Source organism: Apodemus sylvaticus, chromosome 17 (assembly GCF_947179515.1).
Source record: "Apodemus sylvaticus chromosome 17, mApoSyl1.1, whole genome shotgun sequence".
Taxonomy (NCBI): Eukaryota; Metazoa; Chordata; class Mammalia; order Rodentia; family Muridae; genus Apodemus; species Apodemus sylvaticus.
Window position 1 is genome coordinate 54672450 of NC_067488.1, and position 21078 is coordinate 54693527.

Below are 21078 nucleotides of genomic sequence, written 5' to 3' on the forward strand. Positions count from 1 at the left end.
CGCTGAGGAGGCAGAGGCAGGAGGACTGTAGGATCGGAGGCCAGCCTGGGTTACAGAAGGGAAAAAACCCTGTCAAAACCAAAACAAAACCCCACAACCACCCTGGTGTGGCAGTGCATACCTTTAATCCCAGCTCTTAGGAGGCAGAGGCAGGAGGCCGGAGGCAGAGGCCAGCCAGAACTACACAGTGAGACCCTGTCTCAAAAACAAACAAAAATGCCAGGGCTGCCACCAACCTGGAGACCACTGAGTCCTGTCTGGGTGGGCTTCTGCCACTTCCTCAGCTTCTCCGTTAAAATGCCACCTACATAGTTGGTTCCTGTGTCTGCCTCCTGGCCCTGCCATTGAGGAGTGTAGGCCGTCTCCAATCCTTTCTCCCACCCCCCCACCCCCTGATGTATACAGAGATTGCCTTTGTTTGGCTGGAGTTAATTTCGACTTTATTTCAGACTGAGAAGAAAATTACAAAAATAGCACTGAGAATGTCTACTTGCTTCTCTTGGAGTTACTCCTCAAAGGGTAACAATGTTGTCACACTTGGTAACAATGTTGCCACGCTCGTGCTTCTGTGGGTTTTATCTGTCCAGGCCCCTTTTCACCATCTAACCGTCTATACATTTACAAATACATGTGTGCATCCGCCCATTTATCTATCTCCCATCCACCTCTCATCGATCTAGCCGTCCACCCACACATCCATCCATCTTCCATCCATTCATTTACACATCTATCCACATCCTACTTACCTATCAATTCCCCATGCATCTGTGCATCTCACCCACTCAGGCACCCATCCACCACATCCATCTCTTGCCCACCAGCCCACCCATCCACCCACCCCTTCATCTCTCATCCACCTACCCATCCATCCATTCATCCATCTGTCCATATATATATATATATATATATATATCTGAGCTGCCTGATGGTCTGTTTCAGACATGGTGCTTCTGAGTTCCAAATACTCTTGCCATGCAGCCTAAAAGCAAGGCTATTCTCTTATCAAGCCATGATGTGCAGTGTGCAGTTATCAAAACCAGGAAATAATGTTGCTATGCCATTCTCTGGTAAGAGACCTTATTGTGGCCTCATCATCGTCTCGTGTCCTTTTGAGCAGAAGGAAGGTCTGGGAACACATTGCTTCTTTAGATTCCTTTCCTCAGCTTGTTCCCTGAAGCAGGTGTTTTATGAGGCACGTAGGTTGCTTATAGAATGGGCTTGGGTTTAGATGGTCTCTGTTGCTTTACAGGCTTTTGCCCTGAGTGTCACAGACGTGATGGTGTGTCCTCAGTGCCGGTCACAAGGTACAGGATAACACCTCATCTCATTCTACATAATGCCAAAAGTGCCTTGTCAAACTAAATTCTTGTAGCTATCTAAAATGGTTGCACAGGGGGTGTAGCTTAGTGGCAGAAGGCCTGTCAGGCATGCTCAAGTCAGGGCCTGGGTCCCTCCCACAGAACCAAGGGAAGAAAAAAGCACCCGATCAAGAAAAAAAACTGTTTACAGTAGCGTAAGCCTATGGTTTCAGCGCACAGGAGGCTAAGCTAGAACGTCACCAGAACCCTGGAATTCAACACCAGCCTGGGCAACACAGTGAAACCCCTTCGAAAAGCAGATTTTTAAAAAGATAATACTGGGTGGTTTATGTGGCCGCATTATCAAGTGATAGTCGGGGGAACTTGAGTCTCCTCTGGAGTCTCAATTTTCTTCTAACTTAATAATCCTTGCTATTGATTTTGTGTTGGCTTGCACCTTCCCCTCTAGATAAGGGTTGGCACACTCACGCTCTATGCACACTTGTGTTCTGCTCTGGCAGTCGCTCTCGGATGGTACCAGAGTTACTCCCTGCTCTGTTTTCTGTCTGTGTCCCCAGTCTGGGTGTGGCTTAATCTCCTAGTTGCCTGTTGGCGACTGATTATACCATCTCCAGCCTTCTGCACTGGCTACTAGTTATAGGCAGCCCTTCGAGGCCCTCTGCACCCCGAGGGTGGGGCGGGACCTATTTTTATACCCGAGGCTTGATGTCTCCAGTGTAGTGGGTGCTGAGTGACTGGAAGAAACTGCAGAGAAGCCTGGCAGAGGTGGAGCCTGCACAGAGGAGCCTGTGACTCCACCCAACATGGCATTCCTCACAGTTTCCAGGGTAGTAGCGTTACAGTCTTGAGACAGACAGATTATGTTCTGGCTGTCACTAAGTCTATATATATAACACGTGCTGGCCCGGTGGTTCCTGTTCCTCCTGGTCAGCAGGGGAAGTACCATGTGTGGGGTGGGGAGAGCTGCAGGCTGGCCTTGAGACCTAGGTGTCCGGCTCTTTTCCTTCTTGCACTAGCAGCTCAGCATGAACTGTTTTGAACATTGGCTCCTTCCATAGCACCTAAGTGATTAGTGTTCCGATTCCGTTCAGCTCACCCAGCCGACCTTTCTCTTTGACAGTAGCCTGTCTGTCATTCTTCACGGAGGAGGGAACTAGCTTCAAGTGCACAATAGGTTTCTTCAGTGATTAAATATTGAAGGGTACAGATGTTCCCTGGAGAAGGTGACACGGGACGAAGAAGGTACAGTTCCCAGCCAAGGGCAGGGGCCTAAGCATGTTAAAGACTGTAAATGAGTAACTGGTGTCCATGTCCAGTAAGTCTGAGGTGCATTTCACTGGATTATTGCTCGCACATTCAATAGAAGCACATTCAATTCCAAGGCCTATAACCAAGCACACATTTATTGCTTGCTTGCTGCATACCGGCTCCGAAAAGTGAGATCACCAGCACTGTCACACATGCACACAGCTTCTACCCCAAAGCAGTTTGGCATGTGGCCAGATTTTGGAGGGGAAAGTGTTTCCGGCCTGTCAGGAGCTTCCTGGTTGATGGTTGCTAGGCTGGGCTGTAGAGCTTTGTATGGATTGAGGGCCCTTCTGAGGTGACACCTCCTCAGTGTAACTTCTGCCAGCACCTCTCTGGTCAGGCTAGAGGAGAATCCCCTAGGGGTTATGCCTTGTCTCCAGCTTCTGACACCTATACAGTGGTGTAAGTGGATTCCCAGTGGAGGCAGCCAGTGGATAGCAGTGATTCCTGAAGCGTGTGAGCCAGAGGGAGGAGGCCTTTGCTCCAAACCCTAGACACTCCTAGAAGTCCCCTTCATGCTCAACACGTGGGGGAGGGCTATAATGGCTGACCCTTGCTCTGTGGGAAGAAGGCAAGCAGCGCTTACCTCTGGATGTACAGATTCAGAAGACAACAGGACCTTGTAACATGGGTTAGCCTGGGGTGATTGATCTAGATGATCAGAGGTGAGCAAGACCACCTCACTATTAGTCTGTGGAGAGCAGAAACCTGGGAGTCGCCAGAGTGCCTCCAGAGTTCTGAAGACTGAGGCAGTCCAGAGACCAGCTAGAGACAGAGCCAGGTGTGTTGTTGACAAACAGGCCTGAGCCCACTCCTCCAGACCTAGGTCGGCAGATGTCTTGCTGGGGGGCCTGGCCTCCTAATGCTGCCTCCTCCTATATGTTAAGTGCTGTGGAGCTCAGAGATAACCCCAGGGACAGAGCCTGGGAGGGTCTGCTGCTGTCCCTGGGGTAAAGCTGGTGGGAGGAGGGGTCAGAGAATACGGACGGAAGACCGAGATCAGCTCCACACAGGTCCTATGGGGATTTTTTTTTCCAGGAAAAAGATGAAATTGGCCCCTAAAAAAAAAATTAAAGCTCTGGCCCATTAGGCCTAAGGTTTCATATTTCTCTGTCTAGGGGGATGTGGGCTAGTGATAGTTATTTTCTTTAACATTTATTTATTTATTACATGTAAGTACACTGTAGTTGTCTTCAGACACTCCAGAAGAGGGCATCAGATCTCATTACAGATGGTTGTGAGCCATCATGTGGTTGCTGGGATTTGAACTCATAACCTTTGGAAGAGCAGTCGGTGCTCTTAACCGCTGAGCCATCTCTCCAGCCTCAACAGTTATTTTCTATCATGTGTGAGACCCTAGGATCTGTACCCAGTGCCAGGGTGGGGAGGAGCCCCAAAGTTTTGCTTTTCTACATCATTTCTGTTGCCCAGTAAAATATACTCTTGAAGACTTCATTGCAGATGAAATATCTGTCCCCAAAGCTTGTCATTGCCCAGGATATAAGTTCTTTGAGCACAGAGGCTGAGCCTGCTCACTAACCCACCCCCCACCCCCAGCCTGCTGTCTCTCATACTTCAGAGGAAAAGCTCAAATGCCCCGGTGCTGACTTTGGCGCTGCTCCCAGGGCCAGGCCTCCTGCAGTACTGGGGTGAGATGGTGAAATCTGGGGTTGGCATGTTCATCTGCTGCGTCATGCTGACAGCCGGGCAGGATGCCTTGGGCAATGACAATTGATTGTCATGGGAGTATTCCAATCAGGAGCCTCGGTCCATCTCTGTGACCTCATAACCTGCCCTACAGGCACAGCATCAGCTCCAGGGAGAGGGTATCATCCCATCTCTGCTTCGGGGTGGCATGTTAGAGGGTCCTGTGTTTGTAGTGGGGAGAGAAGACATCGGGCCAGCAGCCATGTATTCTCCGCTGTTTCCAGTGGTCCCCGTGGGAAGCCTCAGGTACCAGAGACACTGTCGAGCGGCATGTGGGATGTGTTGGACAGCCCTGCGGGGGTCAGCACAATCGCCTGTCTACATTGGCATCCACCAGCTGCGTTTTATAGGAAGGAGAGACGCCAGCTGCTGCCTCATCTGTATGGTCCCAGAGCCCGGCAGCTGCAGGGTGCTCAGGACACATCTGGGTGGATGGCTGGATGACTCAGCAGATCGCTGGCTGTACCAGCCAGAGGTGTGCACATAAACAATGGGATGAGTGCATAGATGACCAGAGTGTGCCACCCTGCACCCAGGCATGCCTTTCTGCACATCCTTTGGGTCCTTTCTAGGCACCACCGAAAGCCATTCTCCAGCCACAGCATCCTCCTTTGTTTTCTATCTGGTGTTTGGTCCCAGGCACAGTGTCTCCACACAAACCTTTACTCCCTAGCATGTGTTCCGAATACAAACCTCTGTACCTTGCTGCTGGCGGGGCGTTCCCACCTGCCCTCTGGCCCATATTAAGCAGGTACTGGGTGTCTGGCTGGGAGCTTGACGCTTTGAGAAAGCTTGGCTGCTGGTGCATGATTGGAGGGATGTGACCAGGAGATAGGGAGTGGATAGAGCAGACACCGAAAAAACTGTGCGTATGTTCTTTTGCCTACACGTATAACATATTCATGCACCACATGCATGCCTGGTGTCCATGGAGGTCTGAAGAGGGCACTGGATCCTGAAACACTGTGAGCCATCATGTGTTTGCTGGGACTTGAACCTGGGTCCTCTGGAAGAACAACCAGTGCTCTTAGCCATGGAGTCAGCTCTCTAGCCCTTGCCCTTCTCCTTCCAGACCCGAGGGCAGAGACTTTTTAATAACCACGTCTCTCAGCCCAGGGCTAGCCAGGGCATTGGCGTCCAGCCCTTGAGCATCAGAGGCAACAGCATGTCACACCCACTCCCCGTCTCATACTGAAGGGCTATGTCCTTCCTTCCTTCCTTCCTATCTATCTATCTATCTATCTATCTATCTATCTATCTATCTGCACACAGATTTCAAGACACCGCCCTAGTCCCATAATTGACTTCCTAAACCCAGACTGTCAAGCCCAAGCAGCAGCCTGTCCCATTAGAATGCTAAACGTCCAGAACTTGGCCGCACACTCCCTGATTTTGAAGGAACGTTCAGCTTGGTGTTGACAGTTCATCAGTCTGTAAATGCCACTCCTGAGCAGAGCAATGAACAGCACAGTGATAAGTGAGCCCTAGGAGAGTGCACAGGCTGTGGGGGTCATGGAGGGCAGGGCACCCTCTGAGTGGAGTGGTCAGAGAAAAGTAGCATTGCACAGTGCCGCTTCTCTAGGGCTGGATGTGAACGGGTGTCCCGAAATCAGGAGGTGACTCATTCCTTGTCCACTGGGGAGGGCAGGGCATTGTCTTTTAAAAAGGTCCTTAAGGATAACAGGAAGGGAAACTGGGCTGGCAAAAACCTGTTCAGGTGCCCAGTCGTGCAGCCCAGCCTGGCTGGGGAGAGCTTTCTTTTCCCCTCCGGGTGGCCTTCTGTGTATATGTGCTCTAACCGGGTGGGGAGAAATTTTATTTAAAGCTTATCATTTGATTTCCCCCCTCCCCCTCTGGCTAGGCCTGTTGCATCTTGTGCCAAAGGGATTCCTGCTTGAGAGATCTGCTTTTGCAAATTTAAAAATAGCTTTGAAGTTGTTTTCCTTCCCTGTGGGCCTGCAGCCATGGAGGCTGCGCAGCCTGGGCAGGCCATGCCTGGGGGGCTGACTTATCTCCTCTGTGTCCCCTTGAATCAGCATGCCGAGGAGGGAGGAATGGGTTTCTTGGGGGTCAAGAGTCCACGAATCACCTGCCCTTCACCTTCAGAGCCTGGCGAGGCTAAAGCCTGGAGCAGGTGGGTGGACAGCAGGCCCAGCTGTACCAGTCTCCCACGGCTTCTGTCATGCGTGTTCTGTGAGGAACCCTCTGCTGTACCAGGTCCCCCTGGCTTCAGGGACTCTGCTTTTGAGTTTGTTTTGCCTCTTTGCTTTGGAGATATCTGGCAGTCTCCAAATGGCGTTGGGTATGCCGATCAGAATCTCTTCCTTCTGAGGGTCCCTGAGGGTCACTGTCATAGGTGACCTGGTCCTTTAGGACCTATGTCGGTGTAAACGTATACTTGGACACAGAAATAGTCCCCCCGGCCCCAGCTTTCTCTCTCCTCCACATTCATTTTGCTGCCTCATCAGCTCCTATGTGGGTAGGGTTGGGGTAGACCTTGTCCCTCTGGAACTGTCTTGGTTCCTCTGGAGCCATGCACTTGAGTCATCTTGCTTGTCTTCTTGGTAATTGGTTTGCTGGTCTGCTTAAATGAATAACACAGTGACAACATGGGTGTCATGTGAGCAGAAGCCTAGAACGGAGCTTCTAAAGTGTGATATACACCCTGGGGACTTGGAAGTTGCGGGGACTGACATCTTCAGCAAACATCCCCACTCCCCTGGCCTTCTGCAGGCTCCATGCCACCCCTGCTATGTAACTAGGCCGGACGAGCTCCTGGAGTCGACTATTGCTAGCAGTGGGCCTTGAAAAAAAGCTAACCCTTGGCCCAGGAGCTGTGCCACACCATTTGTGTCATGTGACACATAGTGTCATAGCTCTGCAGCATTGGCTCTGTGGTCTAATGTGCTAAGCTATGGCTTTTGCCTAAATCTTCACTTGTGACTTAGACACAGACCCCAGATGGCTTCCTCGCTTGACTGAGCCTGCGAGATCCCTCCTTGTGGAAACAGGGCTCTGACCTCGTATCCATCTCTGTCCTCAGACAGAGGGCACAGGAGAACAGGTGGCTTTCTGCCGTGTAGCTCAGAGCATATTATAGGATGCCACACCTATTGCCTCTGGCAAAGTGCTGCTGCCCATTGGTTCCTTTCTCAAAACTACTGGATTTTTAGAAAGTCTATGTAAGCATTCATTGGCTAGGCTGCCTTAGCGGGGTGCTGGGGAGTCCTGCTTCTGTGTTGGGGGACATAATTGGAGATGACAAGAGAGTGAAGTTGGAGGGGGGACCCTTCCAGCTGGGGTGGAGGTGGGGGTCCTTGTACCCAGGTAGGCCAGTATGCCCATCAGAGGGGGGCTTCTTGTTTTGTGACGCTCAGGGTAGCTGTGAGGCCAGAGAGTCTTCTGTGGGCCTCTGTCTATTGGGGGCTCCTTTGCCCTGTCTGTTATAATCTCAGGGGAGAACACGGTAAGTAGAATCTCGATTTCCCCACGAGTGTTTACCTCTTAATCCCTGGCAGCTATATGCATGTGACCGACGGTTCCTTGGCAGATGTGACAGAGTTGTCAGCCTGAGGTGAGAAGACCCAAGATTATCAGTGGGTGCAAAACAATCTCAAGGAGGAGGCTGGTGGGTTAGATGGAGGAGGCGGGTCAGCATGACGTCATTGCTCCTCTGGATGCTGGAAAAGATGCAGTATACCTAATCTTCCCTCCACTTCCAAATAAAACTGACCCATTGACACCTCTATTCTATCAAGCCCAGAACACCTGTTTGATCTCTGGACCTTTTAAAACCATAAGATAGTGTCTTAGTTAGGGTTTTACTGCTGTGACCAAGGCAACTTTTTTTTTTTTTTTTTTTTTTTTTTTGGTTTTTTTGAGACAGGGTTTCTCTGTATAGCCCTGGCTGTCCTGGAACTCACTCTGTAGACCAGGCTGTCCTCAAACCTAGAAATCCGCTAAGGCAGCTCTTATAAGGACAACATTTAATTGGGACTGGTTCAGAGGTTTAGTCTATTGTCATCAAGGCAGAAGCATGGCAGCATCCAGGCAGGCGTGGTATAGGAGGAGCTGAGAGTTCTACATCTTCATCTGAAGGCTGCTAGCAGAATACTGGCTTCTAGGCAGCTAGGAAAAGGGTCTTATAGCCCACACCCACAGTGACACACCCACTCCAACAGGGCCACACCTTCTAATAGTGCTACTCCCTGGGCCAAGCATATACAAACCATCACAGATATTGACTATTGTACTAAGTCAGAATGTAATATTATCGGCCACAAGAAGCTCATATGTAGATATTCAAGGGGGGCCATTATCCTACCCTTCACCCCATGGGGGACCCCATGGTCTGTCCTGGGTAGGTCTAGCATCATCAGCCTCTGTAAACAGTGGGGGTTATATTAGAGACTGAGGTGACCCTCCCCCAAGTCGTAACAGTGACAGGCATATGGTATGGGGGATCCAAAGTTCTAGGGCAAAAAGCTGGGACTGCTAAGGGGCCACAGTCAGATCTCAAGACAGAGACTCTGGGGATGGAAGGGGCTGCCATGGGCCTCGTGGCTCCATTCCGTGGGGACAGTGGGCAAGGATGGCCTTACAGGCAGCCAGCTCAGCGCTTTCTGCCTGGCAGGCAGTCAGCCTTTCCCTGAGGAAAGCAGGAGAAACCGATGACTGGGGTTTGTATTGCTTTTGTTCTGTGGAACGGCAGGACGGGACACTGCACTGCATCTGACCTAAATGTGTCACCGTGGGATGGAAGCTGGCCCACATTACCAAGACACTGGGGTTCATTTCAGTTGCAGAGAGAGGGCTTTGCGGGGAGCCATTAGCTGAGGGAGAAAGAGTTCGCGGAAAGAAAGGCTCAGAAATCCCACTGGTTTTTACACGCTTAGCTCTCTCTCCGAGGCACCAGGAAAAGGCACGAAGCCTCTGGGGCCCTGCTGGGAACAGACAGGCTGACTCACTAAATTGGCAAGGGCTGCAGTGGACCTGCCCCTGCAGCTGAGCCCATGATGGCTGGGGAGGGCAGGTAGTGTTGAGAGCTGGGCTGCAGAGGCACAGGATCATAGAGCAGCAGCTGTACTAAGGCAGGGCTGAGCTTCCCGCCCTCAGGGCTCCTGGGAGGGGGGAGGGGTATTTGTCAAGGATACTTACACTCCTCCAAGGGGCCCACACACACGCCCTTCCACACCAGAGAGAACTCTGTATGCACCCTGCTCACCTTGGGAAGGGATCTCTCTCTTCTACTATCCCTAAGCATCTGCCGTGGATGGAACCTGCTGATGAGCTTTCCGATAGAGTGACACCAGGAAGACACAGACATTCAAGGCGGGCCAATTAAGGAAAGCCCAATTTCCTGTTCCTGGCTGAGCAGCTTGCACTGTAAAGATAGAGAAGAATTGCTTTGATCTTCACTTGGGCTGGGAGCCAAGAGGCCATGGGGGTGGTGGGGGTGGGGGTGGGTCAGGTGATCAGACAAGAAAGTATCCAACCCCCCACCCCAGCCAGCCTCAACCCTCCTCCCTCAGTCTCCCTCCAGCAATGTAAGGTTTCTTAGCTCTGCTTATCTGTGGTATAAGCATTGTCAGAATAGAAACAGACGATGGAAGATAGAGACCTCCCAGGCTGAGTCTGCTCCTACATCTGGTTCTTTTATTTTATTTTATTTTTTTTGAGATTCACGTATTATTTTTATATGTACTTGTGTTGGATAGTTCTATGTCAACTTGATGCAAGCTAAAGTCATCTGAGAAAGTCTCATTTCTCAATTGAGAAAATGCTTTCATAAGATCCAGCTGTAGGGCATTTTCATAATTAGTTTGATGTGGGCAGGCCCAGCCCATTGTGGTGCTTTCCCTGGGCTGGTGGTCCTGGGTTCTATAAGAAAGCAGGCTGAGTAAGCCATGAGAAACAAGCCAGTAAGCAGCGCTCCTCCACGGCCTCTGCATCAGCTCCTGCCTCCAGGTTCCTGCCCTGCTTGAGTTCCTGTCCTGACTTCCTTCAGTAATAGACTATGATGTGGAAATGTAAACCAAGTAAACCCTTTCCTCCCCAACTTGCTTTTGGTCATAGTGTTTCATCTTAGCAATAGAAATCCTAACTAAGACAATACTTGTGTGCCCATGTGAGTTTATGTGCACCACATGGGTACAGGTATCCACAGAGGCAGAGGGCATCATATCCCCTGGAACTAGAGTTATGGGTGGTCGTGAGCTATCTGAGACAGATGCTTCGAATAGAACCTAGGTCCTGTACAAGAGCAGTAAGCACTCAACTGCTGAACCGTCTCTCTAGTATCCCTACTCCCTTAAAAAAAAAAGATGTCTTTCCACACCTGGTTCTTGAGCTGGCCACGTGCAGCTGCCCTAAGTGCATGCCTGATTAACTGCACTGAGGACGTGCCTGAGCCAGGTAGATGGGCGCCTTTGGGAGAAAGCTCACTGGTCGTCTTAGAGGAGGATGCCAGGTGGTTGGTCTACCCACCTGCCCATTCACTGAACCCCGATAGCTCTTCTACTACACCTATCCCAGGCTGTAGGACAACGGGCCAGGTGGCTGAGAGTTGGGTCCTGTGGAGGAAGGCTTCTGGCCTGCCTGTCTCGAGTGATCATACACTCTCCATGTTGTTCAGAGGACCAGGCTTTCTTAGCTTTCATCTATCCCATGACCCTCTCAGGGAAAGGCCTAAGGCAGCATAGTCTCCCCGCTGCCCCAGCATTATAGGCATGGTTCTGACCACTAGGGGTCCAGGCTAGCCAAGGACTAGCACCTAGGCTTACCCAATGGGTCCATTCATTTGCTTGAGGCTGCTCATGAGGCCCCACCCAGACGTCTGCTCTGGGCACCATATTCTCCCCAGCTGGTGTCCCAGGAACCTTGACAGGCTAAGGCATTGGAACTCGGCGAGTGTCTACCAGTGAAGCTGTGTGTGGCTAGGCCCTCACAGCTGTGCCAGGCAGCACTGGGGGAATAGAGGCAGCCTTTACCTCACAGTCAGGATTAGCAATAGGGTGGGTGGGATGCCCTATGGTGTCTAGGGCTCATGGGCTGAGGACCCCAAAAGTCCAGGACCCTCTGCTGCCTCTGCTTGGACTTTCTTACGGGGGGGGGGGTGTAGCCAACAGCTGTCATGGGCAAGGCTCTTAGCACCCTGATTCCTCTGGGTCAGTGTCCCCAGGAATCACAATATGTTTGATGTCTAGGGCCTAAGCCAATGCTGCATACATACGCCCATGTTTAGTTCTATGACCCCATGTTTGGTGAGGTGACTAAGACAGGAAAGGAAGCCACTGAGTCACCCTGAGAAGTTCCCATCCAATCCAGAGAGGTTCCAGGCTACTGTGGACCTCACCTTTCCTACCAGCATGGAGTAGCTGCCTCTCCCTGGGAATCTAGCCACATGGCCACACTCAGAGACTATAGAAAATAACTTTGTCTAGTTCCTTTGTCTTGGAGCAGTACAGGGCAAAGCTTGTCTTTTCCGGCAGAGATTTCCCTCCCTAGGGCTCAGCTCACCAACCCCAGGACTGGGGTGCTCTGTGTGATTGAAACCAATATTGACCCAATATCTGAATCAGCAGCCAACACAGGCCACAACTGCAGTCTGCATAGACAGTCCTTAGATCACATCCAGACAGGCTACTGCCATCCAGGGAGCCAAGCTCAGGACACACAGACATGGCCTGACCTTGGCCCCGTGGTTATCATAGCTTGCTACGTGCCTGAGCCTTTGGAGCCCTAGATAGCGGTAGGTGTGGGCACTGACCCTGCTTCCACAGGATGCTCCTTAGAACCAACCTCCACCTCATCCCAGGAAGACCAAACTCCACGTGAGACATTCATGTCCTCTGTGGTGATAGGAACACCTTGTCCTGGTTGTCCCCTTGTCAGCATTGGCAGAGTCCATGGCACGTAGTCTATGGGGCTCTTCTTACCTGGTGTTTCTCAGGGCTCTGGAAATAGCTGGGGGCTGGGCATGTCCTGCGGTTTAAGCTGCCCTGACCCTTGCTGATATCTTCCTTGCTGTGAACCTTCCTCACAGACAGCTCTAAGTACTGAGAGCCCAGGCCAGGCTACAGCTCTGTGAGGTGACATAGCTACCTGTGATCTAGGTGGTAGGACCCTGAAGAGGTTCCCTGCGGAGGTGGGTTGGTCATGGCCATTGTGAGTGGGCAGAGCTGGGTCTCAGAGGCATAGCTCAGCTTGAGGCGGAATGTAAGCCTGGCAGCACTGTGAGAGACCCTATCCACGGCGCTCTCCCGGACCGAAGCCCACCACTGTGCTAGTTAGCAGCCGGGCCTGGATCCTGGGCTATGTCTATAAGCAGGCCTGATTGCTTCATCTGACTGCCTGGGCTGACATCCCCAGATGGTCTTGCTGGCATAATCTCCTACTTCCATCCCCACTTACAGTGGGCGAGCCCTCCAAGGCTCTCAGGTAGCCTGAGTAGTTAGTTCACTTGTCTTCTGACCCCCAGCCCGTACCATCTGCTGCCCTGTCCCTCTCTGCCCGAACCCTACCCTCAATGCCCCTAGAGGGCTGTTTCCATTCCTGTCTGCCTTCCTGCACAGTTCAAGGCTGGCCAGGGCAAGGTTGTCATTCATGACTCCCTCCTGGCTCAGTCTCAGCTGTCTGTGGGGACCATGGGGGAACTGAGCACAAAAAAAGCGGTGTGTCGAGGGCGGTGGCCCTTCACCACCCAAACCCTGGCTGCATTACGCTGCGTCACGTGGAGCGTGATGGAAATAGGGAGATAAAGCGTTGCTAACTAGGACCCCTCTTTTCATATCAGTATGGAAAAGGTGGAAGGGGACAAACCTCTTGTATGGCTGTGACATGCGTGAGTTCTCTCAGAACAAAGGGCAATCTTCAACGACTTTGACCTTACACTTCGACATCTGCAGTTTTAGGCCCCGCCCCCTCAGTCAGCTCCTGCCTCCTCTGCCCTCCAAGCTGCCAGGTTTTCTGCCCGACGCCCCTCCCCCAGCCATCTGCAATCTGGCTCCTTAGTTTCATCTGGGACTCAGTTCTGATCTGACCTTCCTGAGGGTCTTTCCAGGTGTACCACACCGAGTTCCCAGACTTCTTACTACCCAGGTTCCTCTGTATTGAGGTGGCCCGGGGGCTGGCTTGCCTCTATTCTGCTGCTGGCACCTCCTGGAGCCTTTAGTCTTTCTGTCCCAGTCCTGTTGACTGAATCAGATGATGGTGTAATGCCCCAGGGTGTCCTGTGTGCTGGTGACTTGGCTAAAGGGCTTTTCTTCTGTTACTGAGCTCAGGAAAAGCCTTCACCCATGGTTTGCCCCAGTCTTGTCTCCACTGGGTAAGAGGAGCCCCAGTGAAGAGCCCCTTCTCCCAGCAAATACCCCAGAGGAGGGCTGGGAGGAGCTGCTGACACCCTCATGAGCAGACAGGGACCAGACTGCACCTGTCAACTGAGCATTCAGCAAACTTGAGAAAGTTCACGTGCTCTGGTCCCTTACTTACCAGGAACCTATCTGCTGTTCTCAAGTCGGCTTGTGTTGTCATTGGGGACAGTGGGCGTTGAGTGCTGATCACCTGGCTCTCCTCTCCACAGAGGAGGAGCTCCGGAAGCTTCGAGAGGAGACCAACTCAGAGATGCTACGGCAGGAGCTGGATCGGGAGCGGCAGCGGCGGATGGAACTGGAACAGAAAATGCAGGAGGTGCTAAAGGCCAGGTGACCCCACATTCATCTTTTTTTTTTACTACTCTAGCGATATCCCCAACGCTGGTACTTACAAAGAAAAGAGGTTTTATTTAGCTCCCTGCACTGGAGCGTGAAGAACTCAGAGCTGGCATTGATTCAGCCCCGGTGGGGACTCATGGCGTATGGCATCATGGTGAGAGAATGTGTAGGAGAGAAGTTACAATCTGCCGGAGGCAAGGCAGAGTCAGACACACTTAATGACTCTTTGGTGAGAACTAACTGGGGGTCCCAGAGAACTGCATTAACCCATCCCCAAAGCTGCTCCCAGGACTTGAGACTCTTCTACTAGGCTCAGTCCTTTAAAAATCCCCCAACCCCTCCACCATCGTACCAAGAACAGAGCGTCACGAGCCCTTGAAAGACAAGCCACCTTTAAACCACAACTTTACCTCCTCCTCGATGGGCAGGGTTTCCCCACACCCTCAGCTCGGATCCATGGCGTAGCCATGCGCTAAGAATGATGAGAGCTAGACCATCTGAGAAGTCCTACTTAGTCCCTCAGGGGGTTCAAAGTGAGTCATATTGCTGGCCAGATCAGACCCCTACGTTCAAGTCTTGCCTGAGCTTGTCCAAGCCGTGGCATGAAACGTGTCTTTCTTTCTGGGAGATGAGGTACCCTGTAGGGGTGCGCTGTCACCAGCCAGACCTATGCAGAGCTGTGACCCAAGGGGGCCTCAAGACAGCAGGCCACCGGATACCCTCCAGTCTTGACTAGAAAATGCTCCCTGACCCGTGGGCCCTGTCCCCACCCTGTTATTTATTTAGCCCCAGAGAGTTGCCTGGGCCTCTTGGGACCTTCTGAGGACACTGACTCCCCTTCCCTGCCTTGTATTTTCCTATATTCCTTGCCCTTCCCCAGTGGCTACTTCACCCCTGCTCAGGCCCTGTGGCCTAGAGAGAGGCTTGGTTGCTTCTGCAGCTTCAAGGCAGGGTCCTAAGCACCCCCACCCAGCACATGCACTCTATCCTACTTCTGTAGAGTTACCCACCAAGCTCACACCCTCATTGTCGCAAGCTTTCTCTGTGGGTGACGTTGCCACCCCGGCTTGTGCAGGGGGATGTCTGCGAGTGAGAACTCGTCCTTGGATATGCGTTCTGAACACTTAACTCCCCAGGTACCTGCAGCGCCCTTGGCCATCCATCCCTCTGACCACCCTCAGGAGCACAGCTTCTGCTTCTGCTGTCTCTGGTGGGAGGCACATCAGCAAAGAGCCTCATACAGCTATAATCCCTAAGACTGACCCGTAGCTTATATAGTTTGAACTCAGTCCCTCTGCTCAGCAGCCGTAGTGCTAGCTGGGAGACAAGGCTGGGACCCAGGATCCCGGCTTTCTCACCTCAGCACCCACCACCTTCACCCCTATACTCTCAGCCTCTGTCCCTGCCAGGCTAGAGCAAATAGCTGTTGGCAATTTGGGACACCCACTTTTGCCTCGTGAACCCCTCCAACTGGGCAGTCCATGCTCCTGGGGAGTGTCTTCCTTGTTGGGATTTTTGCCCCTTGAGTATGAACCACACTGGCAGCGGTGCTCACAGCTCAGTCTTGAGTGACAGGCTCAAGTGTGTTCTCATCCACTTCCGCCTGGGCCTTAGTCTACAGTAGCAGCAGCTCTGAGAAGTTGAGATCTTGGGATAAGAAGCCGCCTATTCCCTGTCCTGACATTCCTAGTGACAATTCACGTGCTCTGTGGTTCTTGTTAGTCAGGCTACCCTGCTTCCCTCCCCCGGTCTCTGTGCCCTGTTTGGGGAGGAGGGACCCTGCCTTGCCTTTTAGTCCTGGCTTCAAGGCTTGTGCTCCCCACTCCAGGGCCTTCAGGTAGAATTCTCCTGGGTTGACCTCAGAGACTAGAAAGTTAAGAGCGTTCCATTATGCATAGGATGTCCTCTTCCATTCTGCCTCCCAGCTTCCCAAGAAGCCAGACTCACCCTAGCAGGAGCATCCAGCCTCTGGCTGACCCTGTCCCAGCAGCCCCCGCTTCTCCTGCCCATTATCTATCCCCTAGCCCCAACCCCACTCTGAGGCTCTAGCTCTCCTCTCTCTCCTTTCTCCCTTAGTGGGTGAGCTTGCCTGGCCCAGAGTCAGTTCTGAGTACATAAAGGGCCCAACTAGGATGTGGAAGGGAAGGAACATCCGGGTTGTGACCCAGGAAGTAGAAAATGAAGGTCTCAGGAGAAGCAAGGGGCCTCTTCCCTTGCTCTGTTCTGAGGATGTGGAAGAGTTCAGGAGCCCTCTGGAAGCCTGAAACTGGAGGGGTTGGAGCAAAGGACATTTCAGGGGTGGGGGAGGAAGACTTCCTAGTTTGTGATAGTGTTAGTGAACTGTAGGGAGAGAAGGGCCATGTAAGGACACTTCAAACACATGCAGTGCACACTTCCATATACCGCACAGCACATGTACGTGTGTCTTAGGGTTTCTATTGCTGGTACTAATCACCGGGACTAAAAAGCAAGTTGGGGAGGAAAGGGTTTATTTGGCTTATACTTTCACATTGCTGTTCATCAAAGGAAGTCAGGACAGGAACTCAAGCAGGGCAGGAAGCTGGAGGCAGGAGCTGATGCAGAGGCCATGGAGAGGTGCTGCTTACTGGCTTGCTTCCCCTGGCTTATTTAGTTTGCTTTTTTATAGAACCCAGGACCACCAGCCCAGGGATGGCACCACCCGCAAGGGGCTGGACCCTACCCAACTGATCACTAATTAAGAAAATGCCTTACGGCTGGGTCTCACGGAGGCATTTCCTCAACTGAGGTTTCTTCCCCTCTGATGATTCTAGCTTGTGTCAAGTTAACACACCAAACCTACAATGTTTGTAGCCCACATACCCCACAGATACACATATGCATGCTCACACTGCACCCTGAAGCTGCAGTGACAGCTGTTGTATGCCCGTGGCCCAAGCCAGTGCTGGCTGAGATGGCTGGTATCCCAACACTCCAGAGGACAGCATAGCTGGCCAGAGAGACGGGATGGAGTTGCCACCCAAGGGATGTGACCCGGGCTGCTGCTGCTGTGGTGTGTATCTCCCTCAGGGTGTGCAGTTAAGTGTGTAACAGCGAGAGTCTGACAGGTAAAGGGACAAGACTCCAGCCAAAGGCAGAGCCTGAGGATGCTGTTAGACCCAGTAAAGACTCTGCTGGTCATGAGCTGAGCTGGGGAGGGCTGGGGGGTAGGGAGCCAGGGAGGTGACTGGCATGGCCTAGTAGAATCTAGCATAACCATATTGGGGTATCATCCAGCTTTGGCCTAGTGTGGTGTTGGATAAAGAGGAGCTTGGTATTCTCATTAGTAAGTTATTTATTTTTTCCTGAGCTTAAGGATGAAACAAGTAACTGTTAAAATTAATAGGAATGGTGAGAGCCTCTTGCTTATGAGATTCTACTTGCCTTTTGTAAAATAGAGTGTAAGCCCTGGTGCTTGCTGGGCTCTGTCCTCAACAGCCCTCCAGCCTTCAGGGCTTCAGGAGCTGGCAGATCCCACCTGTCCCCGAAGTCCTCTTCCACGTGGGGCTGCAGGCATTTGCACTCATGAACTTTGCCTTTGTCCTGTTTAAGGTCGGAGGAGCAGCCGGCCCAGCCTCAGCAGCCGCCGAAGGGACAGAGCCAGGCCAGCAATGGCACAGGCACAGGTAGGGCCCCCTGGGAAGGGATGGTTCTCTCCTTAGCCAGGCCTCTCCCATGTGGGACTCTGCTGCCATCAGAACTGGATCCGTGTCCCTCACTGCAGCTCGTCACCCCAAAGGTGATCTCATTTCCGTGCACAGATGTGACCTGTTGTCTAGTTTGGCCAGGCCTCCTGAGAGGCACCAAAAGGCACACGCTGGCTATGCTATATTGACTCGCTGACCTGTTCCCCATGACTGGTCATCCCATGTGGGTATTGAGGGGACTGTGGCAGACCACAGCAAGGAATGCCCTAACCTCCCAGGTAGGGAACAAGCCTTTTCTCGTTCCCTTGCTTCCTGCCTTAGCGCCCACATTCATCTTGCCACATACTTTAGCTTCTAAAGTTGCCCTTTAGAGGAGAAGTGTCCCCTGTACATTCTTGCAGGCCCTGGCTGCACCCTCACAGACACTGTCCAACATAGTGACCATGCACAAGGCTCTCCCGCCCTATGCCAGTAAGCCTGGCCTAAGCTATGACTTAGGTCATTAGCCCCAGGCTGCCAGCATCAGGAAGCAGCCCAGAAGAAGAGGCCTCTCCTAAGGTTCTCCCAGGTCCAGCCACAGTCCACCCACTGGCAGCCAGCCCCAGTGCAGGTCTGGCAGCTGCATCCCCTGGGAGGTGGCCTCTGCGGGCCATCCGGAGGGTCCCTGGCCAGTTCCCAGGTGTAGATGGAGAGCCTTTAACTTGTGAGTCTCGATTACCAGGCCAGGAGCAGCACAGAAGACTCCAAGACTAGTGCTTGGTGGTAGTGAGGGTTGAGAAGTTGGGGACACCCAGCTCCTTGGTCATTCACAGGGGCTGGGGACCCCTTGTCCTCTCATCAAGGTCGGGTCTAATTTTTTCTCTTTTACAAAAAGATTTATTTTTATTTTATGCATATGAGCATTTTGCCGGTCATGTATGTCTGTACTATGTAAGTATCTGGTGCCCATGGAGGCTAGAAGAAGGTGCATAGAATCTCACGGAACTGGAGTTACAGATGATTGTAAGCTACTATGTGAGTGCTGGGAATCAAACCAGTGTCCTTGGAAAGATCACTTTTAGCCAGCGAGCCATCTCTCCAGCACCCACAAACATAATCTTGATTGCATGGTCTCCAGGTGTGGTGGGCTGTGTGGGACTGTGTGCCTTCTCCACACTGTGGTCCGTGGTCACCCTCCAAGGCAGGAAGGGTGTGGTAGAGGAGAGGGACCACACCCTGGCTCTGCCACATCCTAGATAAATGAAGGAAGCTAGCCTTCGGGTGTATGCCTGCCTCAGGCTATCCCTGGACCTCAGCTGTACACCTTGGAGCATGAAGCACTGCTTCAGGCCTTTCCCTTCTTAGACACTAGCTCTGAATGTGGCAGAAAGCATCCCCCGCCCTGGAAGTCAAGCAGGGCCTCAGGACTTCAGGACCGGCTGAAGATGGCCATCTTCCCTGGATCTGGGGTCCACAGCCCTTAGGCCCCATCTGTTTTTTTGTTTTGTTTTGTTTTTTTTTTTTGGCATTTTGATTTCGTGAGACAAGGTCTTTCTATGTAGCCCAGACTGATCCTCCTGCGTCAGGCTCCCTGCCCAGTGTTGGGATTGTTGATGTTCGCAACATGCCCGGCCTAGGTTTACATTTTTAAATAACTTTTTATATATTTAAAGATTTACTTATTTTATGTATATGAGTACACCATTGCTCTCTTCAGACACACCAAAAGAGGGCATCAGATACCATTACAAACGGTTGTGAACCACCATGTGGTTGCTGGGAATTGAACCTCTGCAAGAGCAGTCGGTGCTCTTAACCACTGAGCCATCTCTCCAGCCCCCCCGCATTGTGTATATTTAAGTGGTTGGGAAAAACAACACAAGGAAGATTATTTTTAAGTAAATGAACTTCTTGTGTCCAATGTTCATAAATAGTGCAGTGGAAACACAGGCTGGCCGTCTTTTGCCTGGCCTTTAGGCTCCCATACAAGCTTCTGGGCCTGCCTGGATCCACCTGCAAACCTTGGTGGGTAGTTATAGAGACAGAGAAGCCTGCAGGCTGTCTGGGTAGCCCCCAGAGACACACATCTCAGCCCACCCACCTTCCCCCTCCCCCCGCCCCCCAACCTCCACTGCGGTGACCTGTGTCCTTCAGCCTTGTTTATATTGACTGCTGTCCACTCTCCCTGGCTCCACAACACACCGGTGTGTTTTCGTTTAGTTTTAATTGACACATGATATCTGTGTTTATGACACCACAAGTGTCTGGAGTCCGCCTGCTGCCTGCCAGTTCCAGGCTTTTAAGTTATGGTGGAGTAGCGCCCCCTGCAGGCAACTTCACACCTTGTTTTCTTTACGGTGCAATCTGGGGGCACTGCAGGGCAGCCTCAGCCCTGGCTGCAGCTATGAGCTCACCTTGGCCAATAGCTTGGTCGCCGGGTCCTGTACCCCAGTGTGCCCTGCTCACACAGGCTGGACCTCAGGACCTGGCAAGGTAGAACCCCCCTCAGCCTCTTCCCGTGGTCAGACACGGCCTGGACATAAGCCTGAGGCTGCTGGAAAATTGAGGTCTGGAGATTGCTGGAGTCAAGTGTGAGGTTGGGGACATCACGCTTCGCAGGGTCTCTGTAGCTGGGGTGGCTGTGGCCTGCGTTTGTTAGTTTGAACCTAGTGTCTTCAGGCGGCGAAAGGCCTTCACATATTGCTCCGTAGTGAAACCTTCATTCCTCTAAACCTTTCCTGTATCCCCACCTAGACTGTCATTTTCTGCGAGACCCATAGCTGCCCTATATCTCCATCCAGTCTCTGGAGGGGCTGTGTGGACCCTGCAGTGGCCCTCGCTGATATCTGCTCCTTCCCACAGAGCGCCGCAGCCAGGGCTTGTCCGCCCGTGTACAGAAGTGGTTCTATGAGAGGTTCGGGGAGTACATCGAGGACTTCCGCTTCCAGCCAGAGGAGAACACGGTAGAGACAGAGGAGCCCCTCAGTGCCCGCAGGTAGGGGCACCTCGCCAAGACCAAGGATCTCCGTGCTAGGACCAGGGCCCTGCACTAAACTTTGGTGGGCTGGTCAGTCTTGATGTCCTGTTGAAGTGACGACTGCCACAAGCTCCTAGAGACCCCCCTGTGCCCATGTTTCTGGGCCACCTCCTTGTAGGGGCTTGTGGGAAAGTAGAGTCATGTCACATGCACGGTGACTGACTTGTGCTTTGTGACAAGAGTCACGTGAGGGTTGTGTGTGCCCGGTGTCCATCATGGGCACTTGACGGTTCATGGACCTGGTCCGTACACAGAGGCTCCCCTTATCAGACGTTCCCATAGACCCCCAGGGGCTCTAGAGAGCCAGTCCATCAAGGCCTCCTGAGCTGCAAGGGCACTCAGCACTGTGCTGT

The 21078-nt window shown here is 52.3% G+C and overlaps 1 protein-coding gene across 2 annotated transcripts in view; it reads left to right on the plus strand.

Moving 5' to 3' along the window:
* Positions 1-21078, plus strand: part of Gramd4 (GRAM domain containing 4) — an 80368-nt gene that overhangs the window by 47371 nt on the left and 11919 nt on the right. For both annotated transcript variants that reach the window (XM_052161415.1, XM_052161416.1), the window contains exons 4-6: positions 13915-14035; positions 17615-17688; positions 20551-20683. In XM_052161415.1, coding sequence (XP_052017375.1) covers positions 13915-14035; positions 17615-17688; positions 20551-20683 — 328 coding nt within the window. The remainder of the gene's footprint in view (positions 1-13914; positions 14036-17614; positions 17689-20550; positions 20684-21078) is intronic.